At 44.4% G+C, this 14,947-nt stretch overlaps 2 protein-coding genes across 4 annotated transcripts in view; one reads left to right on the forward strand and one right to left on the reverse strand.

The window, feature by feature from the left end:
- LOC105489563 (DNA polymerase eta) overlaps positions 1–1,836 on the reverse strand; it is a 43,477-nt gene extending 41,641 nt beyond the window's left edge. Inside the window, exon 1 of one of the 3 annotated variants that reach the window (XM_011754432.3) lies at positions 1,546–1,836. The gene's annotated coding sequence lies outside the window, so the exon portion shown is untranslated. The remainder of the gene's footprint in view (positions 1–1,545) is intronic. The other 2 variants (XM_071096991.1, XM_071096992.1) reach the window with 2 other exon arrangements.
- Positions 1,837–1,945: 109 nt separating this feature from the next.
- Positions 1,946–14,947, forward strand: part of LOC105489562 (exportin 5) — a 53,797-nt gene continuing 40,795 nt past the window's right edge. The window contains exons 1-8 of the mRNA XM_011754431.2: positions 1,946–2,239; positions 4,588–4,709; positions 5,634–5,706; positions 7,252–7,389; positions 7,556–7,738; positions 9,550–9,576; positions 10,864–11,049; positions 12,796–12,872. Of these exons, the coding sequence (XP_011752733.1) occupies positions 2,135–2,239; positions 4,588–4,709; positions 5,634–5,706; positions 7,252–7,389; positions 7,556–7,738; positions 9,550–9,576; positions 10,864–11,049; positions 12,796–12,872 (911 nt within the window). The 5' untranslated portion in view covers positions 1,946–2,134. The remainder of the gene's footprint in view (positions 2,240–4,587; positions 4,710–5,633; positions 5,707–7,251; positions 7,390–7,555; positions 7,739–9,549; positions 9,577–10,863; positions 11,050–12,795; positions 12,873–14,947) is intronic.

Genomic DNA, 14,947 nt, shown 5'->3' on the forward strand with positions numbered 1-14,947 from the left:
ACTACATGCGCGTGCCACCACGCCCGGCTAATTTTTTGTATTTTTAGTAGAGACAGGGTTTCACCGTGTTAAGTGAAATGGTCTCGATCAGGATGGTCTCTATCTCCTGACCTAGTGATCCGCCCGACTCTGCCCCCCAAAGTGCTGGGATTACAGGCGTGAGCCACCGCGCCCGGACGGAGATTTTTAAAAGCTCTCCAGGTAATTCCAATATGCAGCAGTTTGGGAGCCAAGATCTACATAAGACAATCGAAACACCAGCAATCCATGATTTAAATACGAGAAACACAGGTTATACAGTTGAGTGAGCACCCAACTGTATTCTAAAAAAAGTATTTCAAAAACTAACAACTACCTTGAAAAAAAACGTCTTACAACTGCAAAGCAGGAGGGTGAGTGGAAAGAAAAATAATTAAAATCACAATAGTCAAAGCATTAATTCCTTATAAATTCCAATCGACCACTCGCCTAAAACAGGCAGAATGTGATACTTTAAACATTTACCAGTTAAAACCATAACATGCCAGAAATCCCTTTACTTTGAAGGGGCTTTTCTGTAGTACTGGAACAGATTGAGCCAACGAATAGTATTGTCACAAAAAAAACACGGGCTAAGCACCATATTAGGTCCAAATACCAGAAGTGGAGCAGGAATAGGAAGCGGTGATTTAAGTTCAGCAAACCATTTACTAAGCACACAATCACAAAAACAGACATGCAGACTTTAACAGATAATAAAGCTTTTGAGGTTTTCCGTTTATGTATTTACTCGAGAAAGCAAGAGCTTTATTTATTTATTTTTGAGACGGAGTTTCGCTCTGTCGCCCGGGCTGGAGTGCAATGGCTCCATCTCGTCTCACTGAAACCTCCGCCTCCCGGGTTGAAGCGATTCTCCCATCTCAACCTCCCGAGTAGCTGGGGTTACAGGCGCGCGACGCCACGCCTGTATAAAAATACTAAAAATGCAAAAATAATTTTTGTATTTTTAATAGAGATGGCGTTTCATCATGTTGGCGAAACTCCAGGCTGCTCTCGAACTCCTGACCTGGGTGATCTGCCCGCCTCGGCCTCCCAAAGTGCTGGGATTACAGGCGTGAGCCACCGCGACCGGCTAAGAGCTTTATAAAGATGAAAAACGAAGCAGACTTTCTGCCCAAGCCATGCTTTTGGATAAGGATTACACTACTTTGAAATCTTACGTATAGCACTTGGCCAACTATCAAAACTGCACAAACCTTCACTAATTGCAATTATTCCCTTTAACATCTCGAGTTACCCCAATCCGCACAAAACAAGTTTAGTGCCCACCAGGTAATAATACATTCAGGAAAACAATTCCAAGACAGAGGTTTAAGAACTACAGAGAAAAACATACTTTTTTCTACAAGAAAAATCTTAGAGGACAGTACCAGGGCCTTATCTCTGTTAGCATGATTTATATTTCACGTAACGTTGGCCCAGTTACTGCTACATTATAAAACCAATAGCCAAGGCAACATAGAAAGTCTGAACACATTGACAGCGAACGGTTCTAAATTTTCTTACCAAGGTAACAAACACCTGGCAAAACTGCCAGCAGCGGGTGCCGCAAATGCTGGGCTCGGGGTCCACTGGAAGGAAAACGGAAGGGCTCTTGAATATCTTTTCGCCTTTCTGGGAGCAGGCCAGTGAGTTTGGAGAGATATTTATTCGCTGTGACGACGGAGAAACCGAGAAGGGGTCGTAAAGGAGCTTGCCCGGGCAACCGCCCCCAGCAGCAAAAAGCCGAGAGCGTCACGCCCAGCTACGAAGCTGCCAGACTGAGGTCAGACAGCGCGCGCGCTATGAAGGGCCGTTGACGCGGCTGCGCACCGCTGCCCTTCCGCTTCCCACCCCGCCCATCCAGGCTCAACCTTCACCCGGGAGCCGCCACTTCCGCGGGCGCGTGCGCAGTGGCGGGCCGGGCGCGTGCGCAGCGCCGGCATCTTCCCAGCGCGAGCTGGTGCTCACGCTCCTCCTCCAGTTTCCCACCCCCGCTTGCCAGCAGCGGCCCGGTACCAACGGGTGGTCTCGCCGAGGGAGCTGTCGTGCCTCGTGGTCCCGGGACTGCAGTGGTGTGCGCTCTCGGCGCGTGGCGCTAGGCGTGGCGCTAGGCATGGCGATGGATCAAGTAAACGCGCTGTGCGAGCAGCTGGTGAAAGCGGTGACGGTCATGATGGACCCCAACTCCACCCAGCGGTACCGGCTGGAAGCCCTCAAGGTAGCTGGGATCCTGGCATCCTGGGGCGATCCCGACACTCTCTCCCAGCCCCAGCAGCTCCGGTGCCGCCTGTAACTGGGGTAGCCTCCCGCCCACGCGGCCCCTGGACCTCCTTTTCCAACTCTTCGGGACCTTCCCTTCGCGGCCCTCCGCGCCTCTCCCAAACCCCCGCCTTCTCTACTCGCCGTTCCTGTCCTTTGCCTGGGACACTCCGGTCCCTAGCTGCTTCTCATCTCGCCGCTGCTTCCCACAGCCCTCTCCTCCCCCTGTCCTCTCTTTGCACTCTTGTTCGCAACACGACCCTCGCCCATTTTCGTTCCCCAAACCCGACATCCCCTCGCCTTCCCGAGGCGCACGTGTAGATCCCGCCCCCAACACTAGCTTCATTCTTTATGGTCTCCCTTGCACTAAACGTTTTCTTGCTGGCTCACTCCTCTGACCCGAACTGACCGAGCTCCAGCCCCTCTAGTACCCTTATGTTTATATCCTTTAACATCTCTCGCTAACTTTCGTTTGTGTCTTGGACATTTTCTGAGGAAATTCTCGCACCCCTACTTCTCCCATGTTTTTGAATGTGATATTTTTAGGCTATTTTGCGCAAAGATAATTTCTACCACTTACTTTGCATTTTAACAAGGGCACTTTGGTTTCCTGAAAGTAGTTTGCTTGAGACCCGAATGCTCTGCTCTTGGGACTGACGTATGTTGCAGTTTGAGGGTCCTAATACAATTCAAGCTTACTTACCCACAAAACAACGTGTGTGGGCTGTGAGAAATGGCCATTTAGGAGAAAATACTTGTGCTGTACATTTTTAAAGTGATGTTAACTTCAAAAAAGAGAGTGACCACCACTTGGAGGAAATGTTACAATACGTGTATGTATGCCACAGGGTTTGGAGTCAGAAACAGTTGGCTTCTATTAGTTTGGTTTTTATTATTTATATATATATATATATATATATATATTTTTTTTTTTTTTTTTTTTTTTTTTTTTTTTTGAGACGGAGTCTCGCTCTGTCGCCCGGGCTGGAGTGCAGTGGCCGGATCTCAGCTCACTGCAAGCTCCGCCTCCCGGGTTTACGCCATTCTCCTGCCTCAGCCTCCCGAATAGCTGGGACTACAGGCGCCCGCCACCTCGCCCGGCTAGTTTTTTGTATTTTTTTTAGTAGAGACGGGGTTTCACCGTGTTAGCCAGGATGGTCTCGATCTCCTGACCTCGTGATCCGCCCGCCTCGGCCTCCCAGAGTGCTGGGATTACAGGCTTGAGCCACCGCGCCCGGCCTATTATTAATATTTAAAGTAGACACAGAAGTGGGGAGAATACGACAGTGATTCTGCATGTTCCTGTCACTTAAATTCAGCAGTTAAAGATTTTACCACATTTGCTTTTTGCACCGCCTGTCCTCTCTCCCTGCCTCGAAGGTTTTTAAAAGAAACCCTAGAAATTGTTATTTCACCCCTATGTACATCGGTGGATGTCTCTAACAAAAAATTTCTTATTCCTTTGGGTCCATTTTTTTCCAACACTAGTAGGGCTACTGTTGGCCACAGCATGGAAAAAATCTGGAACCATCACACTGGAAGAAATGTTTATCAATTCTTTACTGATAATATATATATGATATATATACATAAAATAGAGTGGACACCACTTGGAGGAAATGTTGTATATATATAACATTTTATATTTTTTTATTTATATTTGTATATTAAATATATATTTTAAAAACAACTGTGCTTGGAGATCCATATAATATTGATCTAGGTTTTGCAACTTAAACATATAGCTTAGGTTGGAATTTCCTTTTGAGTTAGGGTCTCACTCTGGTTGTCCAGGGTGGCGTGCAGTGGTGAGATCTTGGCTCACTCCAGCCTTGACTTCCCAAGCTCAGGTGATTCTCCCACTACTTCAGCCTCCTGAGTAGTAGCTGGGACTATAGGCGCCTGCCACCATGCCCGACTAATTTTTAAAAATATTTTTAGGCTGGCATAGTGGCTTACACCTGTAATCCCAGCACTTTGGGAGGCTGAGGCAGGAGAATTACTTGAACCTGGGGGGCAGAGGTTGCAGTGAGCCGAGATCATGCCATTGCACTCCAGCCTGGGGGGCAGAGTGAGACTCCGTCTCAAAAAAAAAAAATATATATATATATATATTTATTTAGTAGAGATGGGGTTTCACCATGTTGCCTAGGCTAGTCTCAAACTCCTAGACTCAAGTTGTCCACCCATCTTGGCCTCCCAGAGTCCTGGGACAGGTGTGGCCCTGGTTGGAGTTTCTTAAGATGAAATTCTTTAGTCCCTATTCTCTCAGCCCTCCAAAGGAAACACTAACTTTTCTTCTTTCAGTTTTGTGAAGAATTTAAAGAAAAGTGTCCTATCTGTGTCCCCTGTGGCTTGAGGTTGGCTGAGAAAACACAGATTGCCATCGTCAGACATTTTGGCCTTCAGATCCTGGAACACGTTGTCAAGTAAGGAGCTCTTGGACATTACCACTGAAGTCTGAGAGAACATATTTTTATATCTTATATAACCTATAGAGATGCTGTTTAGGTGAGTAGAGAAGAGCAGTCTCCAAGAAGAAAGGAATGATCCCCTAGATGTTATCAGAACCTCACAGGAGCTCTCATTCAAGATTTAACCTTTCTTTTCTTTAGTTTCTTCATCCATGTAAAGTGTGTGGTACATATTACCCATTCAACAATTATTACCTGCCATTTAGCCAATACTTACTGAGCTCTGACTATGTGCCAGTAGCCCTAGAAGCCTTTTTAGAGTAATGCAATGTATAGGTCAGTAAATCTCTCATTAGGCACTGGGGCTTTCTTTTTTCTCTCTCTCTTTCTGAGTTTGTGTGCTTTCTCTGGGTAGTACATCCAAAGTAGGATTATATGAGAATAACTGAAAACCCCTCCTAACTTGATTGTCCTACCCTCAACACCTGCCAGAAGAGGTAGCCTTCAAGACTTAGCCGTAGTTTTTCTGGAATTATTTTGTAAGCCAGCACAGAAAATGAGTGATGTCAAAATTGCATTTCCTGAAAAGCAAGTACATTGCTTGCACTTGTTGGAGTACGTTGTTGGAGTTGACCTAGATGTATATTCAATTTTGGCCCATCAATAAAATCATGAGGAGAAACTGATGTGTGGTACAAATCTTGTGCAGATTCCAGCTAATGGACCACTGCATGTATAAAACCTTTTCCCAAGAATTTTTTGGTTAATATTTTGGTTAAACGTAGATCATTTTTGTCCATTTGTTGACGGGTACAAAATCAAAAGTATAATTTCGTAATGAAATCTCCAGTGGAATCAAATGTAGAAATCAGTGCTATTCTCTTGTAAAGGCAAGACTTCTAAAGTGGTTCTATTGACTTTATGCATTTTGGTGGCCAGGTTTCGGTGGAACGGCATGTCTCGATTGGAGAAGGTCTATCTGAAGAACAGTGTCATGGAGCTGATTGCAAATGTAAGGAACGGGTGGTCGGGAGACATGTTTCCAAGGTAGTTTAGGCAAAGCGTGACTTCTTCAATAGAGAGTTTGTGTAAAAATTCACTGGTTCTAAATAGGTCAGACAGCACAAGAAATCATAATTCAGGCCAGGCACAGTGACTCACAACTGTAATTCCAGCACTTTGGGAAGCCGAGGTAGGAGGATCACCTGCGTCTAAGAATTCGAGAGCAGCTTGGGCAATGCAGTGAGACCCCATCTCTACCAAAAATACAAAAATTGGCTGAGCGTGGTGGCCCATGCCTGTAGTCCCAGCTACTCAGGAGGCTGAGGTGGGAGGATTGCCTGAGCCCAGGAGGTCCAGGCTGTAGTGAGCTGCGATGGTGCCATGGCACTCCAACCTGTGCAACAGAGCAAGACTCTATCTCAAAAAAAAAAAAAAAACAAAACAGCATAATTCAGTATATGTCTCTTACTAGGTTTGATTAATCACTCTTATGCATTGACTTCTATTTTTTAAATTATAAAGACAGGGCAGAGAAGATTAAATATTTTCAACAAATCAGTAAGATTCTTAGATCTAAATCAGATTGAAACACTGTCTATTTTATTTTCTTTTATTCCGAACAACTGCTGTGTGATACTAGTGATGAAAAAGATGCAGAATTTTAAGTATGCGGGATGAATTTGTTTCAAGTATTAGAATATGACTTTTTCTTTTTTTTTTTTTTTTTTGTTTGAGACAGGGTCTCTGTTGCTCAGGCTAGATTGCATTAGCATGATCATAGCTCACTACAGCGTTGAACTCCTGGGCTCAAGTGATCTTCTCGCTTTAGTCTACCAAGTAGCTGGGATTATAGGCATGTGGTACCATGCCCAGCTAATTTTGTTTTTGTCTTTAAAGAGACAGGGTCTCACTATGTTTCCCAAGCTAGTCTGGTCTCAAACCCCTGGCCTCAAGCAATCCTCCCACCTTAGCTTTCCAAAATACTGAGATTACAGGTGTGATGACTGGATGACTGTCTCTTTAAACACAAAACAGAATATGTGACTTTAAACATGTTCAAAATTGTAGCCTTTTTTCTTTCTTGTTTTTTTTTTTAAATAAAAGACACGAAAGATGGAATCTGTATCTTCTAATACTTCTGCGTCTTCTAGTATTAGAACTATTGGTAAAATATTCATTTGCTCCTTCATACCCTTCCATTTTACCAGCTACTCACTATACTCCTTATTTCTATACTCTTCCTCCCTGGCCTTCTGCAAACTGAAACAGTCAATATGAGAATCTTTTCATTTTGTAAAGAATAATGATGTCATCGTAGCTCTCTATATGACAGCCTTTTTATTAGGTGATGCAACCCTCACTTAACCTTTAAGTGGAAGAATGATTAGTGAGAATGCAGGACAAGTGACTCAGGCATGAAGAACAGGTTCGTTTGTTCTGTTTGGTTTAAAAGTAGGCCTGCTGATAAATTTTGTACAACTCTACAGCCCGGCTTTTTTCTGGAATTCTGGAATCCCGTCTTGCATATCTCTTAATATCTCTTGTTCTTTTTCAGGGAACATTGAACATTTTGGAAGAAGAGAACCATATTAAAGATGCTCTGTCTCGAATTGTAGTAGAAATGATCAAGCGAGAGTGGCCACAGCATTGGCCTGACATGCTAATAGAATTGGACATTCTTTCCAAACAAGGGGTATGAAACACAGCTATATCAGTTTGGTATACTTTTCCTTGGAACAAACTTCAGGGTTGTTTGATTTTGTTTTGTGGGTTTTTTTTGGCAACAGAAAATAGCCTTTGGATATACATAAAATGAAAAGATATTTTAATTTTTAACTAGCTTATTTCTGTTGGTGTAGGAAACACAGACAGAATTGGTGATGTTTATCCTTTTGCGACTGGCAGAGGATGTAGTGACTTTTCAGACACTTCCCCCTCAAAGAAGAAGGGACATCCAGCAAACATTAACCCAGAACATGGAAAGGATCTTCAGTTTTCTGCTTAACACACTTCAAGAAAATGTAAACAAGTACCAGCAAGTGGTAAGGGATACCCCTACCTATAAAATTTGTATTTTCCAATATGTTTTTGATTAATCTTACAGTAAGGAACTAGGGTGTCTAGGTCAGCAAAATGAAAGCCTATTTTATAAGCAAAAAAGTAAAAAACTAGGAAATGACAGAAAAGCTAGAGCTCATTTTCTTTCTTTTTTTTTTTTTTTTTTTAAAAAAAAAAGGGATCTCGGCTTACTGCAGCCTCCACCTCCTGGGTTCAAGCAATTCTCCTGCTTCAACCTCCCAAGTAGCGGGGACTACAGGCATGTGCCACCACGCCCAGCTAATTTTTGTATTTTTAGTAGAGATGGAGTTTTGCCCTGTTAGCAAGGCTGGTCTCAAACTCCTGACCTCAGGTGGTCTACCTACCTTGCTCTCGCAAAGTGCTGGGATTACAGGTGTGAGCTACTGCGCCCAGCCCTAGGTGTTATTCTTATTTTCAGAAATTCCTTATGAAAATACTAATTTTTGAGGCCAGGTGTGGTGGCTCATGCCTGTAATCCTAGCACTTTGGGAGGCCAAGGCAGGTGGATCACAAGGTCAGGAGATCGAGACCATCCTGGCGAACATGGTGAAACCCCGTCTCTCCTAAAAATACAAAAAAATTAGCCGGCCGTGCTAGCGGTTGCCTGTAGTCCCAGCTACTCAGGAGGCTGAGGCGGGAGAATGGCATGAACCCAGGGGGCGGAGCTTACAGTGAGCCAGATTGCGCCACTGCACTCCAGCCTGGGTGACAGAGTGAGACTCCATCTCAAAAAAGAAAGAAAGAAAAAGAAGATACAATTTATTTATTTAATTTTTTGGAGAGGAAGTCTCACTCTGTCACCCTGGCTGGACTGCAATGGCACAATCTCAGCTCACTGCAACCTCCGCCTCCTGGGTGCAAGCGATTATCCTGCCTTAGCCTCCCAAGTAGCTCAGATTACAGGCGCATGCCACCATGCCTATCTGATTTTTGTATTTTAGTAGAGATGGAGTTCACCATGTTGGTCAGGCTGGTCTTGAACTCCTGACCTCAAATAATCTACCTGCCTTGGTCTCCCAAAATGCTGGGATTGTAGGCGTGAGCCACCATGCCTGGCCTAATTTTATATGCTTGTAAGTTAACATTATGTGCCTTTGTATGGATTTCAAATATGAGAATAAAAATAAACCATATTTGTATATTCACTGAATAGCCACTATTTTAATGTATTTAACCTTGTGTGTGTGTGTATATATATACACACACACACACACACATACACACACATTTTTTGAGACAGAGTTTCACTTTTGTTGCCCAGGTTGGAGTGCCATCTCGGTTTACTGCAACCTCTGCCTCCCAGGTTCAAGTGGTTTTCCCACCTCAGCTTCCCAAGTAGTTGGGATTACAGGCATGTGCCACCACGCCTGGCTAATTTTTGTAATTTTAATAGAGATGGGGTTTCACCATGTTGGCCAGGCTGGTCTCAAACTCCTGGCCTCAGGTGATCCACCCGCCTTGGCCTCCCAGACTGCTGGGATTTACAGGTGTGAGCCACCATGCTCAGCCAACATCCAGTATTTTTGAGTACATGGTTTTCATATACTTATGCCATACATACATGATCATAAATTGTATTCATTTAATTATGCTTCTGACCTGTTCTCCCTAGGGGAATGTCAGTTATGCGTTCTTAGTAAAGTTGTGTTATTTTCCAAGATTAAAAATTGCATATATTTAAGAATCATTATTCAAGGGCATTGATTGGAGGGGGGTAGAAAGTTATATGGCCTTTTGCTCATTAAAAACACTGGATCTTTGTACTTCCTTTCAGAAGACAGATACTTCTCAGGAGTCAAAGGTAAGAGCTCTTTGTAAGTTCGAAGGAGACCTTTGAACCTTTCAAGTGAGGGGATACGTGCACCTAGTGGATGGTGACCTCAGCCTTGCTTCTGTTGTGTTGTTTTGGAGACAGGATCTTAGTCTGTTGCCTAGGCTGGAGTGCAGTTGTGTGGTCTCAGCTTACTGCACTCATGACCTCCCCAGCTCAAGTGATCCTCTCACCTCAACTTCATGAGTAGCTGGGAATATAGGTGCACACCACCATGCCCAGCTAATACTTTCTACAGAAACAGGGTCTCAGTGTGTTGCCCAGGCTGGTCTCAAACTCCTGGCTTCAAGTGATCCTCCAGCCTCGACCTCCCAAAGTGACTGTGGGCCACTGCGTCTGTCCTTTTTTTTTTTTTGAGATGGAGTCTCGCTCTGTCACCCAGGCTGTAGTCCTGTGGTGCAACCTCAGCTCACTGCAAGCTCCGCCTCCCAGGTTCATGCCATTCTCCAATAGCTGGGACTGCAGGTGCCCGCCACCATGCCCGGCTAATTTTTTTGTATTTTTAATAGAGATGGGGTTTCACCATGTTAGCCAGGATGGTCTCGATCTAACCTCGTGATCTGCCTGCCTCAGCCTCCCAGAGTGCTGGGATTACAGGCATGAGCCACTGCGCCCGGCTTGTCCTTTGTTTTGTATTTGATCCCTGAGCTATAGTGGAAGGGAATTTAAAAAAAAAACTTTTTTTTTTTTGGACACAGGGTCTTACTTTGTTACCCAGGCTAGAGTATAGTGACTCATACATGGCTCACTGCAGCTTCAACCTCCAGGGTTCAAGTGAGCCTTACCTCAGCCTCATGAGTAGCTGGGACTATAGACACACACCATCATGCCTGACTAATTTTTGTATTTTTTTTAGTTTGGATATTTTTTTCTTTTTTTCTTTTTTTTTTAAATAGACACTACATTTTGCCATGTTGCCCAGGCTGGTCTTGAACTCCTGGGCTCAGTTGATCCACCCACCTTGGCTTCCCAAAGTGCTGGGATTACAGGTGTGTACCACTGCGCCCAGCCTTGGGAAGTAAAATGATAAGATTTGGAGTTTTGTAAAAAAGATAAAATGGCCACACATGCCACTAGGATCTTATCGATGGATATCGAGAATGCCATTGTTTGAGAAGTGATTGTGTTCCCTACCTGTGACTGACATTATACACTTAAAAAATAATTTTCTTAGAATTAGAAAATAGGAGTTCAGTTATAACCACAGGTACCTTTTACTGAGGACTTCATGGTCCAAAGTTCTTTCTTTTCTGGTAGGCGCAAGCAAACTGTCGAGTAGGAGTTGCAGCATTGAATACTCTAGCAGGCTATATTGACTGGGTGTCTATGAGTCACATCACTGCTGAAAACTGTAAACTCCTGGAGATACTGTGTTTGCTGTTGAATGAACAGGAACTTCAGTTGGGAGCTGCTGAGTGTCTTCTCATTGCAGTCAGCAGAAAAGTAAGTTACCACTTCAAACTGATTTATCCTCAGAGTCTCAGAAGTAGGCTGTGTATGTGTTTAATTGCATGTTGTTGCAGAAAGTCATTTAAAGGTTTGGGTTTTTTTCCTTGGGGCCAATTTACCGCCTGCTTCCAACCCCCTTGGACAGGAGTTTGCCAATATTCAAGGGATCCTTTGGCAGAATATGGAGATTTGTCAGGCTACATGGTTCTCAAAACAGCCATGATACTTGGCAGTTTACAGTTAATAGATAAAAGTAAATGTTTAAGTTTAAAGCTCGCTTGATGAATGTCAAGGAATCTTGGATGGTGGCTACACTGGGTTTATATCTGTCTTTTTTTTTTTTTTTTTTTTTTAATTGAAACAGTCTTGCTCTGTCACCCAGGCTGGAGTGCAGTTGCATGATGCTAGCTCACTGCAATGTCCGCCTCCCGGGTTCAGGTGATTGTCTCAGCTCTGCCTCCCAAGTAGCTGGGACTATAGGCACATGCCACCATGCCTGACTAATTTTTGTATTTTTCAGTAGACGGGGCTTCGCCACGTTAGTCAGGCTGGTCTCGAACTCCTGACCTCAAGTGATCTGCTCTCCTCAGCGTCTTAAAGTGCTGGGATTACAGGCGTGAGCCACCGCGCCCAGCCTATATCTGTCTTGGCTAACCAATGGAACCCTGACTCTTTTCTCCATGGGAATATTATCTACAAATGTAATTTACTTTGCTGTCATATCAGCATTATTGCCCAACACATTTATTTGTTTATTTATTTGTTGAGACAGTCTTGTTCTGTTGTCTAGGCTGGAGTGCAGTGGCGCAATCTTGGCTTACTGCAACCTCTGCCTCCCGGGTTCAAGCAATTCTCCTGCCTCAGCCTCCTGAGTAGCTGGGATTACAGGTGTGTGCCACCACACCCAGCTAATTTTTGTATTTTTTTTTTTTTTTTTTTTTTTGAGACGGAGTCTCGCTCTGTCGCCCAGGCTGGAGTGCAGTGGCCGGATCTCAGCTCACTGCAAGCTCCGCCTCCTGGGTTTACACCATTCTCCTGCCTCAGCCTCCCGAGTAGCTGGGACTACAGGCGCCCGCCACCTTGCCCGGCTAGTTTTTTGTATTTTTTTTAGTAGAGACGGGGTTTCACCGTGTTAGCCTGGATGGTCTCGATCTCCTGACCTCGTGATCCGCCCGTCTCAGCCTCCCAAAGTGCTGGGATTACAGGCTTGAGCCACCGCGCCCGGCCTAATTTTTGTATTGTTTAGTAGAGACGGGGTTTCACTATGTTGGCCAGGCTGGTCTCGAACTTTTGACCTCAAGTGATCCACCTGCTTTGGCCTCCCAAAGCGCTAGGATTACAGGTGTGAGCCACAGCGCCTGGCCTGATTTTTGTATCTTTAGTAGACATGGGGTTTCACCATGTTTGCCAGGCTGGTCTCGAACTCCTGATCTCAGGTGATCCGCCTGCCTCGTCCTCCCAAAGTGCTGGGATTACAGGCATGAGCCACCGCGCTTGGCCTGCCTAACACATTTAAAAATGTAAGTTTATGCTTCTTCACTAGATTGATAGTTTCGAGAAAAAATATGTAAGTTTATCCAGATTTCGTTTTAAAGAATTGGGCTTCTTTCTTAGTGTTTCACTAAACCCTGTGGTATATAAGAAATTATGAAGTCGATTTATTTGATTGTATGCTTATAGAAGATGTCGGTACTTTGAAGTATAGTTTATATGACTGTGTTTCCCTAAAACTGGTTCTAGGGCAAGTTGGAAGACCGGAAGCCCTTGATGGTCTTATTTGGAGATGTTGCCATGCATTATATACTCTCCGCTGCACAGTGAGTATCTTTGCTTTTCAATGTGTTTTCTAATTTCTTTGTCATTTTTCTATTTTATTTAGATATATCTGAAGGTTTTTTTTTTTTTTTTTTTTTTTTTTTTGAGATAGATCTCACTCTGTTACCCAGGCTGGAGTGCAGTGGCACAGTCTCGGCTCATCACAACCCCTGTCTCCTGGGATCAAGCAATTCTCTTGCCTCAGCCTCCTGAGTAGCTGGGATTACAGGTGCACCACCATGCCTGGTGAATTTTTCTGTTTTTAGTAGAGAGAGGGTTTTGCCATGTTGACCACGCTGGTCTCGAACTCCTGACCTCAGGTGGTCTACCTGTCTCAGTCTCCCAAAGTGCTGGGATTACAGGCGTGAGCCCCTATGCCCACCTTAAGTTCTTATTTAAATGGTAGCTGTCAATTGACAGTGTTTTTGGATAAGAAAATGAGGCATTGGCCGCATGTGGTGACTAACACCTGTAATCCCAGCACTTTGGGAGGCCAAGGCAGGTGGATCACTTGAGGCCAGGAGTTTGAGACCAGCCTGGCCAACATGGTGAAACCCCATCTTTACTAAAAATACAAAAATTAGTCAGGCGTGGTGGCACACGCCTGTAATTCCAGCTACTCAGGAGGCTGAGGCAGGAGAATATCTTGAACCTGGGAGGCAGAGGTTGCTGTGAGCCAAGATCATGCCACTGCACTCCAGCCTGGGCAACGAAGTGAGACTGTCTCAAAAAAAAAAAAAAAAAGAAAAGAAGGCAGTAATGACCAAATGTGGTAGCTAATATTTGTAACCTCAGCACTTAGGGAGGCCAAGGTGGAAGGATTGATTGAGTCAGGAGTTTAAGACCAATCTGAGCAATATGGCGGGAATCCATCTGTACAAAAAAATACAGAAATTAGTCGGGTGTGGTGGTATGTGCACTTGTAGTCCCAGCTACTCAGAAGGCTTAGGTGGGAGGATCACTAGAGCCAGGAGGTCCAGGCAACCGTGAACCATGATAGTGCCACTGCACTCTAGCCTGGGCAACAGACTGAGACCTTGTCTCAAAAAAATAGTTTTAAAAAGTTTATAAAGTTAAAAAGTTACAGTAAGCTAAGCTAAAGGTAATTCATTATTGAAGAAAGGAAGTTTTTTTTGGCCGGGGGGGACGGAGTTGTGCTCTTGTTGGCCAGGCTGGGGTGCAATGATGCGATCTCTGCTCACTGCAACTTCTGCCTCCCAGGTTCAAGCAATTCTCCTGCCTCAGCCTCCCAGGTAGCTGGGATTACAGGCATGCTCCACCATACCCAGCTAATTTTGTATTTTTAGTAGAGACAGGGTTTCTCCCTGTTGGTCAGGCTGGTCTCAAACTCCTGACCTCAGGTGATCTACTGGCCTCAGCCTCCCAAATTGCTGGGATTATAGGCATGAGCCACCGCGCCTGGCTGGAAAATTTTTAAAATAAATTTAGCGGGCCAGGTACGGTGGGTCACGCTTGTGATCACAGCACGTTGGGAGGCCAAGGCAGATGGATCACCTGAGGTCAGGAGTTTGAGACCAGCCTGGCCAACGTGGTGAAACCCCATCTGTACTAAAAGTACAAAAATTAGCTGCATGTGGTGGCATACATCTGTAGTCCTAGCTACTTGGGAAGCTTGAGGCAGGAGATCGCTTGAACCTGGGAGGCGAAAGTTGCAGTAAGCCAGGATTGTGCCCCTGCACTCCAGCTTAGGCAACAGAGTGAGACTTCATCTCTAAATAAATAAATTTAGTTTAGCCTAAGGGTACAGTGTTTATAAAGTCTACGGTAGGGTCCAGTAATGTCCTAGGCTTCCACATTCACTCACCACTCACTCTGGACTCACCCAGTACAGTTTTCATTCATGGTAAGTGCCTTCTACAGGTATACCTTTTTTTTTTTTATCATTTATACCATATTTTTACTGTACTTTTTCTGTATTTAGATACACAAATACTTACCATCATGTTACAATTGCCTGCAGTATTGGCTACAGTAACATGCTATAGAGGTTTGTAGCCTATGAGCAATAGACTATGCCATATAGCCTAGATGTGTAATAGGCTATTCCTGTCATGTA

Source organism: Macaca nemestrina, chromosome 5 (assembly GCF_043159975.1).
Source record: "Macaca nemestrina isolate mMacNem1 chromosome 5, mMacNem.hap1, whole genome shotgun sequence".
NCBI lineage: Eukaryota > Metazoa > Chordata > Mammalia > Primates > Cercopithecidae > Macaca > Macaca nemestrina.